The sequence below is a fragment of the Girardinichthys multiradiatus genome, chromosome 21 (genome assembly GCF_021462225.1).
Source record: "Girardinichthys multiradiatus isolate DD_20200921_A chromosome 21, DD_fGirMul_XY1, whole genome shotgun sequence".
NCBI classification, from domain to species: Eukaryota; Metazoa; Chordata; class Actinopteri; order Cyprinodontiformes; family Goodeidae; genus Girardinichthys; species Girardinichthys multiradiatus.
Window position 1 is genome coordinate 42,071,354 of NC_061813.1, and position 26,905 is coordinate 42,098,258.

The 26,905-nt window shown below is 44.3% G+C and overlaps 1 protein-coding gene across 1 annotated transcript in view; it reads left to right on the top strand.

Moving 5' to 3' along the window:
* Window positions 1–26,905, top strand: part of LOC124858044 (receptor-type tyrosine-protein phosphatase mu-like) — a 174,168-nt gene that overhangs the window by 89,486 nt on the left and 57,777 nt on the right. The window contains exons 18-19 of the mRNA XM_047349761.1: window positions 7,328–7,460; window positions 17,018–17,050. Of these exons, the coding sequence (XP_047205717.1) occupies window positions 7,328–7,460; window positions 17,018–17,050 (166 nt within the window). The remainder of the gene's footprint in view (window positions 1–7,327; window positions 7,461–17,017; window positions 17,051–26,905) is intronic.

Sequence of the window (26,905 nt, forward strand, 5' to 3'; positions counted from 1 at the left end):
AGAGGTGTTCATGCTCCAAGGTCAGGTCCTCCTCCTGCATTTCACGACCCTGTTGTCAGAGCAACTGGCTGTTAGTCATTAAGGCTGGAAATGTGGGGTTTCTTAGGCAGGGGGACAAAGATGGAGGATTTCAGACATGGTGGAACAGTAGATTGGGGCAGGGAAAGGTTCCTCAGCACCTGTCCTGGATTACCAGTGGGTCCAGCAGCCTTCCTTAGCTTGACAGCCTGCAGACTGCGCCTCACCTCATGCCTCCTCCACAGTGAGGGTGAGGCTGCTGTGTGCTGCGAGGCATCACTGTCAGCACTGAGGTTGATCTTATAGTTGTCTGAGTCTTCAAAAATCTCCAAGTTGATCCTGTCAAAGCGGTCCTGCGGCTGTTGGGAGGCAGTTTTCCTGAGGGGACATAATCAGGATATAAAAATACTGACAAGTGGCCAAACTGGCCTGCTAGATTAATTAGAATTATTATTATAGTATAAAGGAATCATGAGCTGAGGAGCCCATCGTTGCATTAATGAGACACAGCTGCGCATCACCTATAGGTTCCACATTTATTGAATGAAGATGTTTTCTATTCACTAAAACATATTGACTTCCAGATGGGGCCCTTATAGCAGTATGGGTCCAGTCTGTAGCTCTGATGACATTCAGAAATCAGCTCCTCATTGCAATGAGAACCACAGCTTAGGAGAACTTTCTATATCTGAGCAACATCTGGATGAGGCCGACCCATATGGCTGGCATGGCCCGTTTCAGGGATGACTGTTAAATACCCGACCTGTCAGTCAGCTCCCTCTGAGAAGCTCCGGTTGAAAGGACCGCAGGGTAGTGAGAACTGGAACTGGTACCGGAGACCCACGGTTCCTCCTGGGTTCCCTCTGGACCACTGAGGCCAGCTCCATGCAGAGCTCCAAGATGATTGTCCTGGACAATCTGAACCAGCTGATGAACCATGCATCATCATGTCCCAGCAGGTCAGTAGGATTTCCAACTTCTTCCATTGGTGATGTCCTCCAGCTGAACCAAAGCTGCCATCGTTCCACAGTTAGGAGCAACTTTAGCAGCTATTTATGGACATGTGTGGTTGTCTCCAGCTGGTCCACCTTAGGAACCATCAAACTTGACTTGTTAGGAGTTAATCTGCTGATTCGACACGGTTTTATTCTCAGTGAGAATGAAAGTGTCCCTTAGATGATTTTCTGCTCCTCAGATTGATGAGCATTTCCATCTACAGGTGACAGAAACAGAGGAAGTTTCACAGTTTACTACCAACTGAGGTTATTTCCATCATTTTCTGAGGTGTGTTACGTTACTGAGGCTGAATGTGATTCAGTTTCATTGCTCTGGTTAAAACCATAAAATCTCAAAGTCATGAACAAACATCAGATTTGAACATCATTTTGGTACATGCCGAGTTGTGCGTAAAATGCTGCGTCTGCAAGGTTTTTGTGTGTATGCACGCTTCACACGTGAGGCCCCAGGTCTTTAAGTCCACATGATTGAAGTCTCCCAAGATAATCTATACAGCATCAGGGTGCTAGCTTTGCTGGTTGCTAATGCTGCTATGTAGAAGTCCAACAGCCGAGCTAGCATCAGCATCCGCTGGGATGTAAACAGCAGTTAGCAAGACTGAGGTGAATTCTCTCAGGAGATGGATGGGCTTTCATTTAACAGTCACATCATTCAGGTCTGAGGAGCAGCGAACATCCGTGTTAATACAGCAGCTGATGGGTGACCCTCACACCACCCCGCCCTTGTCCCCAGCACATGCATCCACCCCACCAGAACCCCGCGGCTGCCGACCTGAAGCACCAACATCAATCGAACATCCACATTTGTTGAAATGGTTTCTCAGAAAAACTTCCTTCTAGTAGGCCCACGTTTAAATTCAGAAACCTTTTAAAGTGTTTCCTAATACTACTCTTCAGAACCTACTGACCCACTGTGCTGTTTTATTGTTCCTCTGATTGAACACTCTGGATTAAAATGGTTGAATGACCTCATCAGGTCAGACAAGAGGTTGCTGATTATCCATTCATTTAAATCTGGTTCAATTAGCAAACCCTTTAAATGCTACAGGACAGAATATTATAAAGGTTAGAAAAGCAACTGGAGGACAGGAGGTTCTAGAAGCCAGAAGAACTGCAGCAAAGTAGGTTTTCAAAGCTAGAAGAAGAACTTCAGGATAGAAGGTTCTAAAGAAGGAGAAGCAATGCTTAGTTATGATGTCCAATGTGGCAGGAAACACAATCAGCACTAACAGCACTTTACTAACATCTGTCGCGTCTCAATCTGGACCTAACTGTGTGTGTGTGTGTGTGTGTGTGTGAGAGAGAGAGAACCGGTGGATGTACACACTGATCCATAGCTCACTCAAAATTACATTTAAATATTTACCAGCCCGAGGGTGGAAACTTTCCACTCACAACACACACTGTTGCTTACACTCAGTGAACTCTGTAACACACACACACACACACACACACACACACACACCTCCCACTCAGTGTGACGGGCTGAAGCCCTGAAGCACAACACAGCTTCGCTTTTACATGAAAACAACTTCTCTTCAGCCTGCTGCGACACACACACACACACACACACACACACACACAGAAACACTAAGTGAACCAGTGAATTATCCACACAGGGATACATTCTGTCTTCAAAGTGTTTTGATAGCCTTTAAACTGAAAAAAACAGGAGCTCTCTGCCTCTGAGGGATCACACCCTGTGTGTGTGTGTGTGTGTGTGTGTGTGTGTGTGTGTGTGTGTGTGTGTGTGTGTGTGTGTGTGTGTGTGTGTGTGTGTGTGTGTGTGTGTGTGTGTGTGTGTGTGTGTGTGTGTGTGTGTGTGTGTGTGTGTGTGTGTGATCAAACACTGATACTGAAGGGGAAGCTGAATAAGGAGCCGTCTGACCTTGAAAACAAAAGGAAAAATAACCCATCCTATTGTTTGAGGAACCACTTTGGCTCTGTCCACCAGAACTGGCCCAACTGGACTCTGTTCCAGTTCTTTCACTTTCTGCTTCCTCCTATAATCACACTGTCATGGTTCTTTCTGTGTTAAACTAAACGGTTTTACCTTGTTTTCCTTAGTTGGCCAGTTCTAACTCGGTATCGGTTCTGTTCCAGGCAAAGGTAGACCTGGACCAGGTTTTGTCTCCCACCCTGGAGAACATTACAGTTATAACTGCCATCACAGTACAGAGGCGTCTCCACAGTTGTCCTTTGTGCCTCCACAATGTCCCAGTTGTCCTGAAATGTGGAAATGTCCCCATGGAGACTGTCTTCTGCAGTTCAGGCTGAGGACAGCGTCTCTCACACTGAGTGACTGATGGCTGTTGTCAGTTTCTGATTGGAAAAATGAAACATTACAGAACTCAGCAGCAACGTCTTGTCCTGAACGTTTCTCATCTACCGGGATGCCTGCAAGGATATTACACCTGGACACACATACACACACACACACACACACACACACAGCAGGGTAATGGCTTTCTCAGCACACTGACATCCCATCACATTATAGTCAGGGGAGAAGAACTCTGCACTCATACCCACCTTCCTCGATGTCAGTGTGGTCTTCGTCAGTCAGAACATCTGCAGCTCAGCATCACAAACTGGTTTCAACAACTGGTTTGACTGGTCTCTGCTTGTAAAAGTGTGCAGCCTCATGTCATGTTGTTTGTCTCCTTGCTTGTTGATCTCTAATCAGAGTTTAGTAATACTAGTTAATGGGTACAGGGTTAACATCATGTGGAAATTGTTAAACCGGGTTAATATCAGTTAACACTGGCCTATGTGTTCAGGGTAACAGTCATTAAATGGGTTTTATTACTGTTTAAAAAGCTCAACATAAGTTAAAGCTTTTGTTAGTTAGTTAACGAGTTAAGTGTAGTTAATGCTGGTTAATGTTTACATTATTAACATTTGACCATAAATATTTTTAGTATTAGAAGGCAGTTACTGCTGGTTGAATAATTCAATTCAGTTTATTTATATAGCCCCTATTCACAACACATGTTCACAGCACAGGAGCACCACAGGGGACGGTACTCTCACCATTCCTTTTCACTCTGTACACCTCAGACTTCCAGTACAAGACAGACTCCTGTCATCTGCAGAAATACTCAGATGATTCTGCAGTTGTTGGTGGATCAGAGATGGACAAGAAGCTGAGTACAGGAAGGTGGTGGACCACTTTGTGGCATGGTGTGGAAACAATCATCTCATTTTGAACGTGACTAAAACAAAGGAGATGATTGTAGATTTTAAGAGAAACAGGAATAAGTCAAAAACTATTTCTATCATGGGAGAAGAAGTGGAGGTGGTGGAGGAGTATAAATACCTCGGTGTTCACCTGGACAACAGACTAGAGTGGAGATGCAACTGTGAAGCCATCTACAAGAAGGGACAGAGCAGACTGTACTTCTTGAGGAAGCTTAGGTCCTTTGGTGTTTGCAGCAAGATGCTGCATATCTTCTATAAGTCTGTTGTGGAAAGTGTGATCTCTTCTCCATCATCTGCTGGGGAAGCAGCATCAGAACCAGGGACTTAAAAAAGCTCAACAAGCTGATAAAGAAGGTTGGTTCTGTTCTGGAGACTCCTCTGGAACCTCTGGAGATCATTGTGGAAAGAAGGATTCTTCATAAAATGAAGAACATTATGGAGAACCCTGAGCATCCTCTTAATGAGACTGTCCTACAACAACAGAGTGTCTTCAGTCAGAAGCTTCTTCAGATCTGCTGTAAGACGGAGCGCTACAGGAGATCCTTCCTGCCCACAGCCATCAGCATCTACAACGACTCTTTGAAGAAACCTTCATAATATGAGCTACAACAACATTTAATTTCCCTTTGGGGTTAATAAAGTATTTTGAATTGAATTGAATTGAATTGAATTGAATGTCGTCTCAAGGTTCTTCACAACAGTCAGGTTCATACATTCCAATTAATCGTAACCATTGAACAGTTCAGTCAGATTCAGTTATTTATTCAAATTGGATAAAAAGTTTTTCTATCTAAGGAAACCCAGCAGATTGCATCCAGTCAGTGACTTGCAGCATTCACTCCTCCTGGATGAGCATGTAGAGACAGTGGACAGTCACTGGTGTTGACTTTGCAGCAATCCCTCATACTGAGCATGCATGTAGCGACAGTGGAGAGGAAAAACTCCCTTTTAACAGGAAGAAACCTCCAGCAGAACCAGAACCAGGCTCAGTGTGAGCGGCCATCTGCCACGACCGACTGGGGGTTTGGGAGAACAGAGCAGAGACACAAAAATAACAAAGAAGCACTGATCCAGGAGTACTTTCTATGGGAAGGAAAAGTAAATGTTAATGGATGTAGCTCCTTTAGTCGTTTCACCTAGAAAGAAAGAACAGATAAACTCTGATCCAGTTTTCAAGGTTAGAGTCTGAAAGAGAGAACATAGAGTTAGTCACAGTAGAAGCTCAATCAGTATCCATGTCTAGGAGAGAGAAAGGGTTAAACACTAAAAGACAGGGCCATGTGGATCATCTGTAGAAGGTGAGCATTAAGTTGTTGCCAGCAGAAGCTCGGACGATACCCCTCTCCAGAAAGGTGTCACAGGTAGACACAGAGTCAGGCCAGGTGTAGCTTCTAGGAAGAGAAAAGAGAGAACAAAGTTAAAAGCTGAAATAACAGCAAATAATGCAAAATTGGAGAGTAGTATGAGAATGTAGCAAAGAGGGTGAAAGTGGTCATTATGTCCTCCAGCAGCCTAAGCCTATAGCAGCATAACTACAGAGATAGTTCAGGATAAACTAAGCCACTCTAACTATAAGCTTTATCAAAAAGGAAAGTTTTAAGCCTAGCCTTAAAAGTAGACAGGGTGTCTGCCTCATGGACTAAAACTGGGAGCTGGTTCCACAGGAGAGGAACCTGATAACTAAAGGATCTGCCTCCCATTCTACTTCTAGAGACTCTAGGAACCACCAGTAAACCTGCAGTCTGAGAACAAAGTGCTCTGTTAGGAACATATGGACCAATCAGATCTCTGATGTATGATGGAGCTAGATCATTAAGGGCTTTATATGTGAGGAGGAGAATTTTAAATTCTATTCTGGATTTAACAGGGAGCCAATGAAGGGAAGCTAAAATAGGAGAAATATGATCTCTCTTTTTAATTTTCATCAGAACTCTTGCTGCAGCATTTTGAATCAGCTGAAGGTTTTTAACTGCATTTTGTGGACATCCTGATAGTAAAGAATTACAATAGTCCAACCTTGAAGTAACAAATGCATGGACTAGTTTTTCAGTGTCACTCCTGGACAGGATATTTCTAATTTTGGCAATGTTCTGGAGATGAAATAAGGAAATCCTAGAAACCTGTTTAATATAGGATTTAAATGACATGTCCTAGTCAAAGTTAACACCAAGGTTCTTTACTTTATTATCCGAGGTCAATTTAATGCCATCCAGGTTAAGTGATTGACTAAGCAGTTTCTTTTTTAAAGACTCCGGTCCAAAGACGACAACTTCTGTCTTGTCTGAATTTAGAAGCAAAAAATTTAAAGTCATCCAAGTTTTCATATCTTCAAGACATGCTTGTAGTCTATCTAACTGGTTGGGTTCATCAGGATTCATGGATAAGTAAAGCTGAGTATCATCAGCGTAACAGTGAAAATTTATCCTATGCTGCCTGATAATTTGACCTATTGGAAGCATATATATAGTAAAGAGAATTGGCCCAAGTACTGAACCCTGTGGTACTCCACAATTAACCCTGGAGTTTAAAGATGATTTATCATTTACATGAACAAACTGGAATCTGTCAGACAGATAAGATTTAAACCAGCCTAGCGCTGTTCCCCTGATCCCTACAGCATATTCCAGCCTTTCTAAGAGAATATTATGGTCGACTGGATCAAATGCAGCACTGAGATCTAACAGAACCAGAACAGACACAAGTCCATTATCTGAGGCCATAAGAATATCATTAGTGACTTTCAGCAGAGCTTAAACAAGTTAAATATATTTTAGTACTAGTCAAGGTCATGCTGGTTATTTGCTAAATGGGGTTTCAGGTACATTTACGGGTAGGTCATGCTGGTTGAATGATTCAGTTTCAGCAGGACCTTTTACTTGACGTGTGAGGTCAACGTGTTATTGAGGTACAGATTGTAACTGGTGGTCAGTGGTTTAGTTAACTAATTCTTGTTGGTTAATGTTGGTCAGTGGTTGAAGAGTCAACTAGTTAGTGTCAGTTTATGATGTTTTGGGGTTTTGTGCATGTTAATGTTGATCAGAATTTTAGTGGTTAACTAATTATAGGTAGTAAACACTAGTTGTTATTTTCAGGAGCTGCAACCAGGAAACCAGAACCAGAGAAGGAGAAACAGACAGATCACACAGTGAAGATCGCTGGATCCATCGCTGGAATCCTGCTCTTCATCATCATCTTCTTAGGAGTCATCCTGCTGATGAAGAAAAGGTCAGAATCACGATTCCTGTTTTTCTGTTGGGAGATTTTTTCTAGGTTTGGAGTCTTTGGGCATTAATAGCTTTCAATAATACAATTTAATCAAAGTAAAGCTTCAGTCTGGGTGGAGAAACACCTCTGGAATGATTTGGTGGAGAATTTGTAAATAAGCAAGCCTTTTTATGCACAATCGGAACCAATCAAAGTAACTGACTTAAATGGTGAGTTTAGATTATCTCCACATACTTCTATGTCCTCCTTCTGTTTTACCAACAACTTTACGTTATTTTACCTTAAAACACCCAGCAGACCTGGTCACAGAGGCAGGTGCTGCTGCACTGAACATGAACATGTAAATATGAATCAGAATCAGCTAATTTGCCAAGTTCGTACATACAAACAAGGAATTTGACTCCGGTACACTTTGCTCTTTGGTTTTGTTTTTGCATTACAGAATATTCAGGGGTTGGACAATGAAACTGAAACACCTGTCATTTTAGTGTGGGAGGTTTCATGGCTAAATTGGACCAGCCTGGTAACCAGTCTTCATTGATTGCACATTGCACCAGTAAGAGCAGAGTGTGAAGGTTCAATTAGCAGGGTAAGAGCACAGTTTTGCTGCCCAAATCACGGCAGAATTAAATGTGCACCTCAACTGTTTCCACCAGAACTGTCCGTCTGGAGCTCCACAGCCGGGCTGCTATAGCCAAACCTTTGGTCACTCATGCCAATGCCAAACGTCGGTTTCAATGGTGCAAGGAACGCCAATCTTGGGCTGTGGACAATGTGAAACATGTATTGTTCTCTGATGAGTCCACCTTTACTGTTTTCCCCACATCCAGGAGAGTTACGGTATGGAGAAGCCCCAAAGAAGCGTACCACCCAGACTGTTGCATGCCCAGAGTGAAGCATGGGGGTGGATCAGTGATGGTTTGGGCTGCCATATCATGGCATTCCCTTGGCCCAATACTTGTGCTAGATGGGCGCGTCACTGCCAAGGACTACCGAACCATTCTTGAGGACCATGTGCATCCAATGGTTCAAACATTGTATCCTGAAGGCGGTACCGTGTATCAGGATGACAATGCACCAATACACACAGCAAGACTGGTGAAAGATTGGTTTGATGAACATGAAAGTGAAGTTGAACATCTCCCATGGCCTGCACAGTCACCAGATCTAAATATTATTGAGCCACTTTGGGGTGTTTTGGAGGAGCGAGTCAGGAAACGTTTTCCTCCACCAGTATCACGTAGTGACCTGGCCACTATCCTGCAAGAAGAATGGCTTAAAATCCCTCTGACCACTGTGCAGGACTTGTATATGTCATTCCCAAGATGAATTGATGCTGTATTGGCCGCAAAAGGAGGCCCTACACCATTCTAATAAATTATTGTGGTCTAAAACCAGGTGTTTCAGTTTCATTGTCCAACCCCTGTACATATTTACAATGTAAAATATACACATATACAGGTCCTTCTCAAAATATTAGCATATTGTGATAAAGTTCATTATTTTCCATAATGTCATGATGAAAATTTAACATTCATATATTTTAGATTCATTGCACATTAACTGAAATATTTCAGGTCTTTTATTGTCTTAATACGGATGATTTTGGCATACAGCTCATGAAAACCCAAAATTCCTATCTCACAAAATTAGCATATTTCATCCGACCAATAAAAGAAAAGTGTTTTTAATACAAAAAACATCAACCTTCAAATAATCATGTACAGTTATGCACTCAATACTTGGTCGGGAATCCTTTTGCAGAAATGACTGCTTCAATGCGGCGTGGCATGGAGGCAATCAGCCTGTGGCACTGCTGAGGTCTTATGGAGGCCCAGGATGCTTCAATAGCGGCCTTTAGCTCATCCAGAGTGTTGGGTCTTGAGTCTCTCAACGTTCTCTTCACAATATCCCACAGATTCTCTATGGGGTTCAGGTCAGGAGAGTTGGCAGGCCAATTGAGCACAGTGATACCATGGTCAGTAAACCATTTACCAGTGGTTTTGGCACTGTGAGCAGGTGCCAGGTCGTGCTGAAAAATGAAATCTTCATCTCCATAAAGCTTTTCAGCAGATGGAAGCATGAAGTGCTCCAAAATCTCCTGATAGCTAGCTGCATTGACCCTGCCCTTGATAAAACACAGTGGACCAACACCAGCAGCTGACACGGCACCCCAGACCATCACTGACTGTGGGTACTTGACACTGGACTTCTGGCATTTTGGCATTTCCTTCTCCCCAGTCTTCCTCCAGACTCTGGCACCTTGATTTCCTGAATGACATGCAGAATTTGCTTTCATCCGAAAAAAGTACTTTGGACCACTGAGCAACAGTCCAGTGCTGCTTCTCTGTAGCCCAGGTCAGGCGCTTCTGCCGCTGTTTCTGGTTCAAAAGTGGCTTGACCTGGGGAATGCGGCACCTGTAGCCCATTTCCTGCACACGCCTGTGCACGGTGGCTCTGGATGTTTCTACTCCAGACTCAGTCCACTGCTTCCGCAGGTTCCCCCAAGGTCTGGAATCGGCCCTTCTCCACAATCTTCCTCAGGGTCCGGTCACCTCTTCTCGTTGTGCAGCGTTTTCTGCCACACTTTTTCCTTCCCACAGACTTCCCACTGAGGTGCCTTGATACAGCACTCTGGGAACAGCCTATTCGTTCAGAAATGTCTTTCTGTGTCTTACCCTCTTGCTTGAGGGTGTCAATAGTGGCCTTCTGGACAGCAGTCAGGTCGGCAGTCTTACCCATGATTGGGGTTTTGAGTGATGAACCAGGCTGGGAGTTTTAAAGGCCTCAGGAATCTTTTGCAGGTGTTTAGAGTTAACTCGTTGATTCAGATGATTAGGTTCATAGCTCGTTTAGAGACCCTTTTAATGATATGCTAATTTTGCGAGATAGGAATTTTGGGTTTTCATGAGCTGTATGCCAAAATCATCTGTATTAAGACAATAAAAGACCTGAAATATTTCAGTTGGTGTGCAATGAATCTAAAATATATGAATGTTAAATTTTCATCATGACATTATGGAAAATAATGAACTTTATCACAATATGCTAATATTTTGAGAAGGACCTGTATATTGTGGCGCAGAAATAAAAATGAGGAAAAGGGGCTCTTCATGATTTGATGCTGGGGTTATTTGGTATTTTGTGGAAGTTGAGTGCAGCTGGACGACAGGACATCAAAGACATAACAGCATCCCCACTCTTAGTGACAGAGAGGAAGATGAGGAGGAATAATGGAGCAGATTGCACTAATCACCATTAAACTGTATCTGGACTGACTTTAGTCTCCAACATCAAACACACAACCCCACCGGGACCCTCACACTGATGCATACACACAGTTTATCCTGCACACACACACACACACAGAGAAAGCTTCAGTGTTTGGAGAACATTGGAGATGAGAGAGAAATTTAGATGAAAGAATGTTTTATATTTTTTCTCTCAGTCGCCTCAAGCTCAATGGCTTAAGGCAAGAAACACACATTTCTCTTTGTGTGTGTGTGTGTGTGGGGGGTACAATGTAAGTCTGGTTTGCTTGTCGGGTCTATCGAGCTCTGATCTGTGTTCCTGATGTTACAGAGACGCAGAAACGAGGCGCTTGTTCAGTCTCTAATGAGGTTTTTAATGTCGACGGGGTACGTTTGATTTCCACTCTGTGACCAAGCGGAGGTCAGACTCATTACACCAGGAGGCTGCATACTGCAGGGCAAGAAGACTCCATCACTCCTAACATGAAAAACATTCTGTCCTCACAGCCAGAATCACCTCGTTAACGGACTCAATCTGCTTCATGTTGGTGGCATCACAGTTTTGATTTGAGGTTTTGAAAAACTGCCTCTTCTTTAAAAAGCTGCAGATTTATCTGAGAGCTCCTGTTTCAATTTATCAGAAACAAACAAACAAGGATCACAGATAACTGAAGAAAATGATGAAAGGATGAGTTTTATGGAAGCAAATCGTTACCATATTTCAAATGAAAAAGCATTTCCAGAAATGCTTTTTCATTTGAAGAATGTGGCTGCATTGTTTGACTCATAAATGAAATTAGTAATCAATAATCCTATTTGCATTTTAATTTTCTTCTTCAAGACTGCACATTCTTTCACTTAATTAAAATGAAAAAGAAAAATACTTTTGAGATTTATTTTTCAAAATGTACCCCAGCAAATAGATACCAAAATTCAATTTGAAATGTAAAATTTGAAAATGAAAAAGCATTTCCAGAAATGCTTTTTCATTTTAAGAATGTGGCTGCATTATTTGACCCATAAATAAAATTAGTAATCAATCATCCTATTAGCATTTTCTTCTTCATGACTGCACATTTTATGCCATAATTAAAAAGAAAACAAAGCAGACATTGCTTTTTTGTTATCGTGGTCTGCCCGCAAAGTACTGCCCAGAACTAGAAAATGAAAAAGCATTCCGAGCAGCGGGCGCAGAAGAGTGACGTCAGCAGCCGTTCTTCCTCAGCTACCTGCTGACCGAGCTACCCATCTTGTTCAGTAGGGGGCGCTGTGCACGTCTGCAGTGCATTACATTGCAAACGTGCCGAGAAATTGATTGAATTGCAGCAGGACCGAGCTCAGTTTGTGGCAGTGGCAGGAAGAACTGGTAGTTCTGGTGGCAGCCTTATGGCCTGGGACATCCAGCGTGTTTTTAAGCATTTATTTATAATTTTCTGTGAGTGACGATTCAGAATAGCCGCTCATGCTCTATAATACACTGGCTGTTTGTGCAATAAATCTTCGTCATCCTTTCAACACGTCACACAAACACATAGTGCTATTTATTTTCCATGTCAAGTAAATACAATCACCTTATGTTATGGGTCTAAAGCTGTTTATTAAATAATAATCAATAATGACATCATTATGTAAAGGTAACAGGCTATAACAATAATGACAACCCATTTGCCGATAATCAGCATCAGCTTCCACAAAAACAGCGGCAACCGCATTGGCAAGCTTTTACGGCCGGTCTGGCACCTTCTGGCATCCTCGCAGAATCCCCTGCCACCCTGCGGCAGACTGTGGCAGTTCCGGTGTCAGCTTCGGTGGCAGGCTGTGGCGGAACTGCCAGTTCTTCCTGTCACTGCCACAAACTGAGCTCGGTCCTGCTGCAATTCAATCAATTTCTCGGCACGTTTGCAATGTAATGCAATGCAGACGTGTACAGCGCCTCCCACCGAACAAGATGGGTAGCTCGGTCAGCAGGGAGCTGAGGAAGAGCGGCTGCTGACGTCACTCTTCTGCGCCCGCAGCTCGGAATGCTTTTTCATTTTCTAGTTCTGGGCAGTACTTTACGGGCAGACCACGAAAACGAAAAAGCAATGTCTGCTTTGTTTTCTTTTTGATTATGGCATAAAATGTGCAGGTGTGAAGAAGAAAATGGAAATAGGATGATTGATTACTAATTTTATTTATGTGTCAAATAACGCAGCCACATTCTTAAAATGAAAAAGCATTTCTGAAAATGCTTTTTCATTTGAAATATGGTAACGATTTGCTTCCATAGAGTCTGAGGCATGTTCTCCAATCACAAATCTGATGTTTACTCCTGAAATCTCTCTCATTTGGATGTGTGGAAATATCATTGAGACCAAATATACCATTCAGAAACACAAACCGCTACATAAACTGTATGATTACATGTCAGTGTTACCACTAAGAGCGTGTTCAAAACATCATGTTGTGATTATTATTATGAATATATTACTTAATATTAATATTTCAATATTTTATTAAATAATAATTTGGTCTGTTAAGGGTTGTCCAATGAATACCAGCCCAATAAGCCGGTGGTATTAGGACAATAGTGAAAGAGGGGAGCCAAGCTCTGACATTATTGAACAGCATAAACTCTGCACACATGGAATGAATTCACACAATTTCCTAAAAAACAAGAATTTATAACCAAAAATAAGTCAAACATATTGCAATCAACAAACTCTTTACTATGCTAAAACAATCCAACTAAACTACCAAGCAGAATGAAAGACTGGCTATGTACAATATGAACAAGTTGATCAAAGAGGGTTGAAAGCCATGACCAATAAAGTGATGCAACATTACCATGCAATTTTATTTATGTCTGAGAACCAAGGATTATCTTGAAGAACCTGGAGATGAAGTTAAGTTAGTCTTGGAACTAACTTAGACAATAATTGGTATACCTTTAAACAACCATTCACTATGCAAGATCATAATTTTAGTAAAATAATGTCTTAAAGAATGATTTTCTGAATAAAACCAACCTTCTGGATGACTAATTCTTAATAGTGTTTAATTAGCTGCCACATTTAGTAAAATAATAAGAAAATATTATTTTCCTAGTTTGGAAACTAACAACCTTTCTTGATAAATGAGTCTTACTAAACGTGACTCTTAATAAGTCACGTGTTACCTTAGCCATTAGCGGTTGAAGCTAAGAAAAGAAAGCCTGTAGCTCATTAAAGTCAAACGTGTACCTTTAAAATACTATCATTAAAAGGATCAAAATCCATAAGCATGGACGGTGCGTTATGGCCGATCTGTGTTTAAAAACTACCCTTTAAATAAAGTTTTGTCTTAACTTTAAGAACACAACACAGAACACAGCATTAGCTGAGCAGCTAGTCTGCTAGCACTTAGCTGAGTTTTCTCAACACAAACAAAAAACAAATGTCATGAAACAAACATTATTCAGATTATTTCACTCTAATCTAATCTCTGCCCAAACACTACCTTTTACGTGAACCGTGCTGAGGAAAAGGTTTCCGGGCGACGTGTTGAGGGAAGCGAAGCTGTCTGGTCAACCACGTGGGGGCATTAAAGGGACTGGCGTTGCAGCTAACCTCAGTAGCTGTAAGGGATCACCTTTTTAGCTGGGCCAGCTGAACTGTACAACAAAGGCACAATCGGCTCCTTTAATGACCTTCAATGTGGCGGGGTAGCTCTAGCTTCCTGGACGTGCACGCAGGAAGGCGTGCAATGCCGTGGGGGGAATCCACTTCAATTAGGGCTGCTTCTGGAGGCCTCACAAGATAAGTCAAGCCATGCTTATCGTTTTACACCCTTTTTATGAATGAGTGCCGGATACTCGAACAGCAAATTCATTACTTAACTTTGTTCATACAATCGTAGTTACTTTTGGACCCAAGCATTCTTTGAAGTAGAAGCGTGACTCGCCCGCGAGTTTCAAGGCTTCCAGCTAACGTGTGCTCTGGTCCCTCCATTAGCTGCTGTCCACAGCCGGAATGAGGCCAAGCGGAGGGGAGAAGGTACCCCTGGGTCAGAGATTCCAGCTCTGACTCCTCCTTTTCTTGGGCTGTGTTAGGAATAGGTTAATGCGATTTATTTTAAAAGTTCCAAAAAAGTTCTTACTGGCCTTTAATGTTGTAACCCATGGCTGGGGCCCCAACAATCAAATCAGGAAAACATAGGGATGGAAAATAAAAAACCTAATGAAATTCTTTAAATTGCTTCGACCTAAATCAATGCAGAAGCTGTGAAGCTGTGATCGGGTATATTGAGTTTCTAGGAAGCATTAGAACATAGCTGTGATGGAGGACACATACAGGTGACAGGAGTCCAGATTTGGTTCTGCAGCAGCAAAACTATCTGAAGAGTGAAAGAAATGTCCAGAGGATGTCCAGTTTGACATCTACAAACCAGATCATCATGAAACCATCAAACAATATGGAGGGATTTCAGGGAACTACCTCAGCTGGGTGGCAGTGATCTCCAATCCCTCAGATGGGTCTGCATCAAGAACCATTAAGAACCACATGGAGCAGAGATTACCTGGGAGAACCTTGGTCCAGCTCTAGATACTGATGGAAACCTCAGCGGAGGAGTCAGCTTCTCTGGGTAGATGTTTGTTGGAAAAGCAGAATCTGGCCTGTTGTCAGCAACCAGTTCCTGCAGTCTGGCTCTGTGATGGTAGGATGATAGATCATGGTATGGGCTGGTGTTAGTGCCATTGCCTAAGCTTATTGACATTTCTGCGATGGCAGCATTGACCCGCAAAGTACAGAGGAGATTCTGGAGCATCGTCCATGCATTTTTCACCAAGACAAAGGAAAACCACATTCCAAATCCTGGCTGAGGAAGAGGAGGGTATAGCAGCTGGACTGGCCTGCCAGGAGTTCTGTCACTAACAGAGACTGCAGGAGAATTTTGATACCAAAACAGGAATCTGTCAAAGTCGTGGGTTTGGAGGTAGGACCGGAATGCAGAACATGGCGAGGAGGTTGCATGGTGAGTAGTTTGAGTTTTATTGTAATAGCATACAGACTTACAGGCAGGCAGAGTACGGAGTTCAGGCAGGAAATCCAAAACACAAGTTCAGGAGGCAAACAGAAAACAGACCACAAGGAGGAACTCGGGAAGACAACAAGGGTAGTTAACGTGAGGAATCAGCGAAGAACAATGAAAAACAGGAAGCTAATATACTGAGCGACATGGAGTATAAACCAATGAGAAAGGGAATTAGAAGAATAATGAACAGGTTTGAGGACAAGCTGCAGGTAACTGAGGGAGATAAGGCTTTTATGGCTACAGGTGCAGGGGAACACAGAGACCAAGAAAAAAATACACTAATCCCAGGGAAACAGATCTTAGGAAAACTATAATCACAAGAAATAGAAGAATCTAAATACATAAACTAGCTGGGAAGACAGGGACACGAGGAACTAGACTGAATAATAAACCTAAAAATAAAGGAACATATATAACAAGCAACTCTAGAAAGAAACAAGTAACAAAATAAATCTAAGGACATGGGGAAAACCTAACTGGGAAAAGTAAACAAATGCAAAACACTGAGACAGATCATGAGAGAATCATTACAACATTCACCTTGAGACCTCATGTTTGCAGGAACAATGAGACAATATAACACCTGGAACTCTTAAAGGCTTGGGATGCTCAATGTAGGAAGTGCTCTAAGTGTTGAGAGAAAAAATATGAAATTGCTCTTTGGATAATCTGGTTGTAATCTTTTGTGATGGAAGAAAACATTTAACTCTGAAAATGTTTGAAGACTGAAAACAGAGCCCAGAGGAACTCCACTAGGTACTGATGATCACAGAAAGTTTTTTAAATAAATCTACTTCGTGACTGAACACAGACTGTACGTTCTGTGTTTGTTTAGGTTTTCCTCACTTGATTACTTCATTGACATTTATGTTATTGATTTATTGTTATTGAGTGACTTCACCTTCTCATCAGCTTCATTTTCTTTGGTTTCGTTTTCAGATTAATGCAAAGTGACGCTAACCTTGGTTGAGCCCTAGATCAGTGTTTTTAATGGTAGAACCTCATTAATGACTGAACTGGCTAAATGTCCCTCAGTGTTTTCATCTCACTTATTACCTAATGAGTCCCCTCCCCTCTGACTGGCACTTTGTACCGGCCAGTCCACAGTGCTCAACCCTACACCTCCACACAGATAGTTTAACTCATCTGTTCTGTTTGTTTTTCTACCAGACATTAATCTTGTTTTTCCTTTTTCTGTTTTTCTTTTCTTTCCCACCATTTCATTCCTCCCTCTGCTTCGCCCCTACCATTCAGACGAAGAAATTATCACTCCTACACTTACTACCTGTAAGTAACCTGCTTGACCTTTGACCTTAATAACACCCAAGCCTATTTCCTACTTTAAACTACCCTCCACTTGAGAGCTGATGTGTCACATGACCATTAACTGGTTGATCCTAACTTTCTCTGCCTGATGGTAACATTTTAGAGAACTAACCTCTCTAATCATCACCCTTTAGATACGAGATTGCTATCCCTGATTGGGCCCTATGAGTATGTGTGCAGAACAATAGTGGTGGTTGTGGTGGGATGGGCTAAAGCTGCCCGGTTACCTGATTTTAAACATCACAGCAATCTGAGATGTTCATTCTGGCTTCTTTAGTTTTGATCTGACTGATTTCAGTGTTTTTTCTATAAAAACTGAACTAATCAATCAAACCAGTTGACATTAGGAGGTAAAACCATTCATAGTTTTACATGCATGGAAGGTCTGTCCAGGAACATGTTTAGATAAAGAAAATTTCTTGGCGTGAGGAAAGATTTATGAATTTGTTATTGTAGACACGAGCGCATAGGCCGGTCAGAGAGCAGGTTGGTTGGTATTTTCACATACACACCAATTTTATGACTTTGTATATATACACTGCTCAAAAAAATAAAGGGAACACTCAAGTAACATCCTAGATCTGAATGAATGAAATATTCTCATTGAATACTTTGTTCTGTACAAAGTTAAATGTGCTGACAACAAAATCACACAAAAATCATCAATCGAAATCAAATTTATTAACCAATGGAGGCCTGGATTTGGAGTCACACACAAAAGGGGGAGTGGTGGCCTAGTGGTTAGAACAGGAGGTTTATGTTCCGGAGAGCACACAAGGGTCCAGGTTCGTATCCCACAGATTACCATTCTGGGTCCCTGAGCAAGGCCCTTAGCCCCAGAATGCTCCCCAGGCACCGCACAATGGCAGCCCACTATAAGGGATGGGTTAAATGCAGGGGACAAATTTCGTTATAATGTACATGTGCAATGACCAATAAAGATGATTTAATTTAATTTAAATTGAAAGTGGAAAACACACTACAGGCTGATCCAACTTTGATGTAATGTCCTTAAAACAAGTCAAAATGAGGTTCAGTATTGTGTGTGGCCTCCACGTACCTGTATGACCTCCCTACAACGCCTGGACATGCTCCTGATGAGACAGCGGATGTAGCGCATATTTAGTCAATGACATGTACATTTATGTCAAAAAATAAATGTACATGTCATTGACTAAATATGCGCTACATATTTAGTCAATGAAATTTTTTTTTTTTTTTTTTCGACATCTCCTCCTTGAACCACCACCTTAACGTGGTGGAGGGGTTTGAGTGCTCAAATGATCCTAGAGGCTATGTTGTCTGGGGCCTAAATGCCCCTGGTAGGGTCTCCCATGGCAAACAGGCTCTAGGTGACGGGTCAGACAAAGAGCGGTTGAAGAACCCCTCATGACGACTACAAAATCGAGGCACGTGACGTCGCCCGGTACGGCGGAGCCGGGGTCCCACCCTGGAGCCAGGCCTGGGGTCGGGACTCGTCGGAGAGCGCCTGGTGGCTGGGTTGCTCCTGGCGGGACCCGGCCGGGCCAACCCCGAACGAGAGACGCGAGACCATCCCCCAGTGGGCCCACCACCTGCAGGGGGAACCGTGAGGGACCAGTGCAAAGAGGATTGGGCGGCGGACGAAGGTGGAGACCTCGGCGGCCCGATCCCCGGATGCTTAGGCTGGCTCTAGGGACGTGGAATGTCACCTTGCTGGGGGGCAAGGAGCCTGAGCTGGTGCGGGAGGTTGAGAGATATCAACTAGAAATAGTCAGGCTCGCCTCCACGCACAGCGTGGGCTCTGGAACCCATCTCCTCGAGAGGGGCTGGACTCTCTTCTACTCTGGAGTGGCCCACGGGGAGAGGCGGCGGGCTGGGGTGTGTTTGCTTGTCGCCCCCCAGCTCAGCCGTCTCGTGTTGGGGTTTACCCCAGTGGATGAGAGGATCCCTTTGCCTTCGGGTTGGGGAGAAGTCTCTGACTATCATTTCAGCCTACGGGCCGAGTGGTAGTGCGGAGTACCCGGCCTTCTTGGCGTCCCTGTCGGGGGTGCTGGATAGTGCCCCTCCTGGGGACTCCATTATTCTGCTGGGGGACTTCAACGCCCACGTGGGGAACGACAGTGACACCTGGAGAGGCGTGATCGGGAGGAATGGCCTCCCCGATCTGAATCCGAGTGGTGTTTTGTTATTGGACTTCTGTGCTACTCACGGATTGTCCATAACGAACACCATGTTCAAGCATAAGGGTGTCCATCAGTGCACTTGGCACCAGGATACCCTAGGCAGGAGGTCAATGATCAACTTTGTTGTCGTATCATCAGACCTTCGGCCACATGTTTTGGACACTTGGGTGAAGAGAGGGCCTGAGCTGTCCAATGATCACCACCTGGTGGTGAGTTGGATCCGCTGGAGGAGGAGAAAGCCGGACAGACTTGGCAGGCCCAAGCGCATAGTGAGGGTCTGCTGGGAATGTCTGGCGGACTCCTTGGCCAGGGATGTATTCAACTCTCACCTCCGGGAGAGCTTTGACCAGATGCCGAGGGATGTTGGAGACATAGAGTCCGACCTTATGGCTGCGGCCATAAGGTCTGCGGTGCCTGTCGCGGCGGCAATCCCCGAACCTGGTGGTGGACACCGGCAGTAAGGGACGTTGTCAAGCTGAAGAAGGAGTCCTATTGGCTGTGGTTGGCTTGTGGGACTCCTGAGGCAGCTGACGGGTACCGTGAGGCTAAGCGGGCCGCGGCCTGGACGGTGGCAGAGGCAAAAACTCGGGCCTGGGAAGAGTTCGGTGAGGCCATGGAGAAGGACTACCAGTTGGCCTCGAAGCAATTCTGGCAAACCGTCCGGCGCCTCAGGAGGGGGAAGCAGTGCTTCGCCAACACTGTTTACAGTGGGGGTGGGAGACTACTGACCTCGACTGGGGACATTATCGGCCGGTGGAAGGAATACTTCGAGGATCTCCTCAATCCTGCCATCACGCATTCCGTGGTGGAAACAGAGGCTGGGGACTCGGGGTTAGACTCTTTCATCACCCAGGATGAAGTCACCGAGGTGGTTAAAAAGCTCCGCGGTGGCAAGGCTCCGGGGTTGGATGAGATCCGCCCTGAGTACCTCAAGTCTTTGGATGTTGTGGGGCTGTCATGGTTGACACGCCTCTTCAACATTGCGTGGCGGACAGGGACAGTGCCTTTGGATTGGCAGACTGGGGTGGTGGTCCCGCTACATAAGAAGGGGGACCCGATGGTGTGTTCCAACTACATGGGGATCACACTCCTCAGCCTCCCTGGTAAGGCCTACGCCAGGGTATTGGAGAGGAAAGTCCGGCCGATAGTCGAATCTCGGCTACAGGAGGAGCAGTGTGGTTTTTGTCCCGGCCATGGATTAAAATCCTGCAGCGCATGCAAGGTCCCCCAGCTCAAGCCAGCGCATGTCTAGGCCCGTCTGAAGTTTGCCAGTGACCATCTTGATGATCCAGAGGAGGAATGGGAGAAGGTCATGATGAGACAAAAATAGAGCTTTTTGGAGTAAGCTCGAATCGCTGTGTTTGGAGGAAGAAGAAGGTTGAGGACAACACCAAGAACACCATCCCTACTGTGAAGCATGGAGGTGGAAACATCATTCTTTAGGGATGCTTCTCTGCAGAATCATCTCAAGGTCCTGGAGTGACCTAATCAGTCTCCAGACTTGAACCCATCGAAAATGTCTTTGGACGGAGCTGAAAGTCTGTATTGCCCAGCGACAGCATACATATATATATATATATATAAGTTGCTGCAAGGGCGATTATGTTTCAGCTGGCAACAAGTTATTAACCCCAACTGGTGCAATAAGCTACTTCTCATTTCTTAAACAACCACGTCGAAAGACAAATCCTGTGGTCGTGGAAAAGATGTCTGTTTCAGAAGAGTCAAATCATTGGCATGGATAAAGGAGATTGCAGAAACTACCAAAACTGGGTTAAGAACTGATCATATGGTCTGATGAGTCTAGATTTACCCTGTTCCAGAGTGATGGGCGCATCAGGGTAAGAAGAGAGGCAGGTGAAGTGATGCCCCCATCATGCCTAGTGCCTACTGTACCAGCCTGTAGGGGCAGTGCTATGATCTGGGGTTGCTGCAGGTGGTCAGGTCTGGGTTCAGCAACAGTATGTGTTCAAAGAATGAGGTCAACTGACTACCTGAATAAACTGAATGACCAGGTTATTCCAGCAATGGATCTTTTCTTCCCTGATGGTACGGGCATATTCCAAGATGACAATGCCAGGATTCATCGAGCTCCAATTGTGAAAGAGAGGTTCAGGGAGCATGAGACATCATTCACACGCATGGATTGGCCACCAGAGTCCAGACCTTAACCCCATGGAGAATCTTTGGGATGTGCTGGAGAAGGCTTTGACTCTACCATCATCAAAGCAAGATCTTGGTGAAAAATGAATGCAACACTGGGTGGAAATAAATCTTGTGACACTGCAGAAGCTTATCGAAACAAAGCCACAGCGAATGCGTGCTGTAATCAAAGCTAAAGGCGGTCCAACGAAATATTAGAGTGTGTGACCTTTTTTTTTTGGTAGCGACTGTTTTCTTAGCCAGGCAGTGTACATACATTTACATACACAAGCTTGTTTCCAGACACACTCAGATCAGCTATGTTCTGCCTGTTTTATACTGTTTAATTATTCTTCTGTCAATTAAACAGCCTGATGCATCTCATCTTATCCATTGTCCTTATTGATATCTGTGGCAGAACCACATCAGAACCACATCAGAACCTCATCAAAAACACCAGTGTTCCGCTATTCAGAACCCAATTTAAACAGATCAGCTGGTGTCAGCTTCCTTTAACTGGATACTAACATGATGTTTGACATCATGGACACTTCTGCTGAGTGTTTGTGTGTGTGTCTGTGTGTGTGTGTGTGTGTGTGTCATCCTGTCTGTTATTGAATGTGTGTGGCGATCATTTGATTCGACGGGTTTATAACTAATTCTAACCTTCTTCACTACACACTCTTTTGATAACACACACGAGGACACACAGTGTGTCCCTTCCCTTGCAGCGGACAGTTTTGTGTTGCCTCTCATTAGATTAGCATAGATTAGCCTTGACATGCGGGGTGTGTTTTCATGTTGAGTGTTGTTAAATCAATCATCCACCGACACCTCGCTGATGATGTCATGACACACACACCTGAACACACACACGGATGAAGTCTTGTCTGAAAGCAGAGAAGACATTTAAAAGCTTTTCAGCTGCAGTTTCCTGGAAGTGAAACCTCATCTACTCCAACATAGCAGATGTTGCTGTAATCCAAGCAAGGTGTGACAAAAGCAGTGAATACTGCCTCCCAATGGTCAGGAGGGATGTCTTAATTTTCTGGTTTGTTTGTACACTACTCAAAAAAATAAAGGGAACACTCAAATAACACATCCTAGATCTGAATGAATGAAATATTCTCATTGAATACTTTGTTCTGTACAAAGTTGAATGTGCTGACAACAAAATCAGACAAAAATCATCAATCGAAATCAAATTTATGAACCAATGGAGGCCTGGATTTGGAGTCACACAAAATTAAAGTGTAAAAACACACTAGATGTAATGTCCTTAAAACAAGTCAAAATGAGGCTCAGTATTGTGTGACCTCCACGTGTCTGTATGACCTCCCTACAACACCTGGACATGCTCCTGATGAGACGGTGGATGGTCTCCTGAGGGATCTCCTCCCAGACCTGGACTAAAGCATCCACCAACTCCAGGACAGTCTGTGGTGCAACGTGACGTTGGTGGATGGAGCGAGACATGATGTCCCAGATGTGCTCAATCAGATTCAGGTCTGGGGAACGGGCGGGCCAGTCCATAGCTTCAATGTCTTCATCTTGCAGGAACTGCTGACACACTCCAGCCACATGAGGTCTAGCATTGTCCTGCATTAGGAGGAACCCAGGGCCAACCGTACCAGCATATGGTCTCACAAGGGGTCTGAGGATCTCATCTCGGTACCTAATGGCAGTCAGGCTACCTCTGGCGATCACATGGAAAGAAATGCCACCCCACACCATTACTGACCCACTGCCAAACTGGTCATGCTGAAGGATGTTGCAGGCAGCAGATCGCTCTCCACGGTGTCTCCAGACTCTGTCACGTCTGTCACATGTTCTCAGTGTGAACCTGCTTTCATCTGTGAAGACCACAGGGCACCAGTGACGAATTTGCCAATCCTGGTGTTCTCTGGCAAATGCCAAGCGTCCTGCACGGTGTTGGGCTGTGAGCACAACCCCCGTTTGTGGACATCGGGCCCTCATACCATCCTCATGGAGTTGGTTTCTAACCGTTTGTGCAGACACATGCACATTTGTGGCCTGCTGGAGGTAATTTTGCAGGGCTCTGGCAGTGCTCCTCCTGTTCCTCCTTGTACAAAGGCGGAGGTAGCGGTCCTGCTTCTGGGTTGTTGCCCTCCTACGGCCTCCTCCACGTCTCCTGGTGTACTGGCCTGTCTCCTGGTAGCGCCTCCAGGTTCTGGACACTACGCTGACAGACACAGCAAACCTTCTTGCCACAGCTCGCATTGATGTGCCATCCTGGATGAGCTGCACTACCTGAGCCACCTGTGTGGGTTGTAGAGTCCGTCTCATGCTACCACGAGTGTGAAAGCACCACCAACATTCAAAAGTGACCAAAACATCATCCAGAAAGCATCGGTACTGAGAAGTGGTCTGTGGTCCCCACCTGCAGAACCACTCCTTTATTGAGTGTCTTGATAATCACCAAAGATTTCCCCCTGTTGTCTTTTCCATTTGAACAACAAGATGTGAAATTGATTGTCAATCATTGTTGCTTCCTAAGTGGACAGTTTGATTTCATAGAAGTTTGATTTACTTGGAGTTATATTGTGTTGTTTAAGTCTTCCCTTTATTTTTTTCAGCAGTGTATTTACAGAACTGCTAATCTGCTTTAACAGCGTCGTAAAACAAAAAGGGCCATAAACTGTAAAACAATGGAGATGAACATGAGGCTCAGTCTGTTCTAACGTCCCCTTTCAGGGCGCGGTGTTGATGGTGTAGGGGTTAAGCGCGCGACCATATACGGAGGCTATAGTCCTCGAAGTGGCCGTCCCGGGTTCGAGTCCCGGACCTGGCAACATTTGCCGAATGTCTGCCCCTCTTTCCTGTCTGCCTACTGTCAAAATAAAATAAAGGCCACTAGTGCCGAAAATATATCTTTTAAAGTCCACTTTCAACTGTGTCAGCCTTCAGTTGATCAGAACATGCTACGCACACACCGGCATTCAACTTTGCTGAGCACAGCCGCGAGTCGCATTCCAGCAACATTCAAACTCAATCATGGGTCAACTTAAACATTTTAAAATTTGCATGCAACAAGTTAAAACCTTGGATTAACTAATCGTGATCCTAGATCATGTTTACTCTATGCCTCACGGCACGGCGCTGGTGGTGTAGGAGTTGAGTGCGTGACCATGTGCGGAGGCTATAGTCCTCGGTGCGGCTGTCCCGGGTTCGAGTCACAGACCTGGTGATCTTTACCGAATGTCTTCCCCTCTTTGTCTGTCTTTCCTGTCTACCTACTGTCGAAATATAAAAAATAAAGGCCTATAGTGCCGCAAAAAAATTTAAAAAAAGAAAAACTATATGCGTCACCCTGCCCAGACTAGTGTCCAAAGAGGTCACAATAGGAAACAAAACTATTTTACTTGGTGGCGAATCTTCTGAAAAAAGGGGGGGTGCTGGCAAGTGGGCCTCTGTCAAGGAAGGGTGAAATTATGAGCAGCAAGTGTTGCACATCTGCAAACACTCTAAACGATCACCTTCTCCTCTTTTGTCCAAATTGGGGGAAAATATGATGCACCGTTGCCGTCAACTGAAACACAAGGAGGGAAACTCATCTCCTTGGGGACCACCACCTTCGCCAGGGAATCAGCTGACAGTCTTCCATTAAAATATGGATCTTCTGATCTTCTTATCTCAGACAGATTTCCAGCTTTTCAAGCTCTTCCGGTAATGTCCAGTGTGGAGGAAAAGTAAACTCATCTGCGAGCTTCTGCTCCAGAGATCGCCTCCTAGCGTAGCATTGGCAGAGCACGGCTGGAAATGGCGATCAGTGCTCGCTTCAGTGGGTTTTTATAAACTCTGGTGACGTCAGAGGTGCGACGCCTGCTGAGCTGCGTAGTAACAGTCGTTTACCTGAGCACAATGGCATATGGCCCAACAAACGCCTTCTATAAGACTTGTTAGCTGGAATAGACAAAAACATTTGGATATCATCAGCAGAAAGGTGAAAGGCCATGCTATGGCTTCTAGAAATGGACCCCAGTGGGATTATGTGTAAGAAGAGAAGTGGACCCAGGATAGAGCCCTGAGGCGTCCCACAGGTAAGAGAGTATGCAGTAAGGTACTTCACTAGCTAAACTAAAAAACTCCTTTCTGATGAATATGAATAGAACTATTTAAGAACTAACCCTTTGATAGCAACACGAGTTCAAACACACATCAAAATGTTGATTAGAAGCTGCAGATCCAACAGAGCCAGAACCGCAGTAGAGCCTGAATCAACAGAAACAATACTTGGTATCAAGGTGTGACTGTACCTGGCTAGTTCCAGTGTCAACGTCAACATAGGCTTGAATCTTTGTTTTCTGGTGTTGTTTCCTGTCTGACCTTGAAATTTATTCACTGTCACTGTGTCCCTCCATACCCCCTGTCTTATTTCTGATTTTGTTAATATCGAGTCCCTCTGAGATCATTTCAGCAGAATGATGCTGTCGGTTGGGTTTTCAGTCCCAACATGTTTCCACAGTAAATAAAGAGTTGCTGCTGTTGCTGTTTGTGCGTTAGGCTCTGAATCAGAGAAGAAGAAAGGCAGCAGGAAGCAGAGAAGACGAGAAAGTGAGACATGAGGGGGAGGAGGGCAGCACCTCGCCTTGGGGCTCTTTCAGCGTCCTCCGTGTTAACCCCAGCATGCACGCTGCAGGGTGCCTTTGAAAGCCTGTTTTCTCTGTTATTTCTATATTTGAGCTGCTCTCAGGTCAGGGTTAAACTCTGTGTGTGAGCAATCGGACAAATGGATTTTCTTTCCTTAGACTCTCAGAATAGAAAGACAAAAACATGCTCAGTGTGGGGTTGCAGACGGAGGACGAGATGAGGGGATAAAAGATGTTTTTCCTCTGCTGAGTTTCTGCAACACATCACAGGTAGGTAGAGAGAAGAAACCAGCAGAGATCCACCAGAAATGATGCAGAAGAATCCTCCTTCAGAGTCACATTCAGGGTTAAGGTTCAGCCCAGGAAGAAGGCCACAGCAGATACCAACTGTGTTACAGAACTGCTTTATATTCCTCTAGGTCTGTCAGAAAGTCTCAAACTTAGGTCCGGTTCAGTCTAAACTGAAGGCTGCTGATGCAGAACATGTCACAGAACCTGGGACCCATCTGCCTGAGCATCTGCGCTTCAGTTAAAACAAACCCGTAGAACCTGAGGACCTGATTCTTACTGTGAGGCGTGAAATAAAGAAACAGAACTGATTCATTAATTAACGAGCAGGATCACAGCACCGCATTCGCACGGTCTCTTCTCCACTTCACATCCAGATCGTTCCACCTTAACAGACAGATTCATCCAACCGGTTTCCCACAGAGCCACCTTAAGACCCGACCATCACTGGACGGAATCTGTTTAAAATCAGATTAACATAATCAGAACTGGATCATTCATTTCATCTGTTGTATTTTAATTGATTGAGTTTTGATGCAGGTCTGGGAACAGTTGCCACAGACATTCGTCAGTGTGTGAGTGGAACCGATCCAACTCGACCTCAGTCGCAG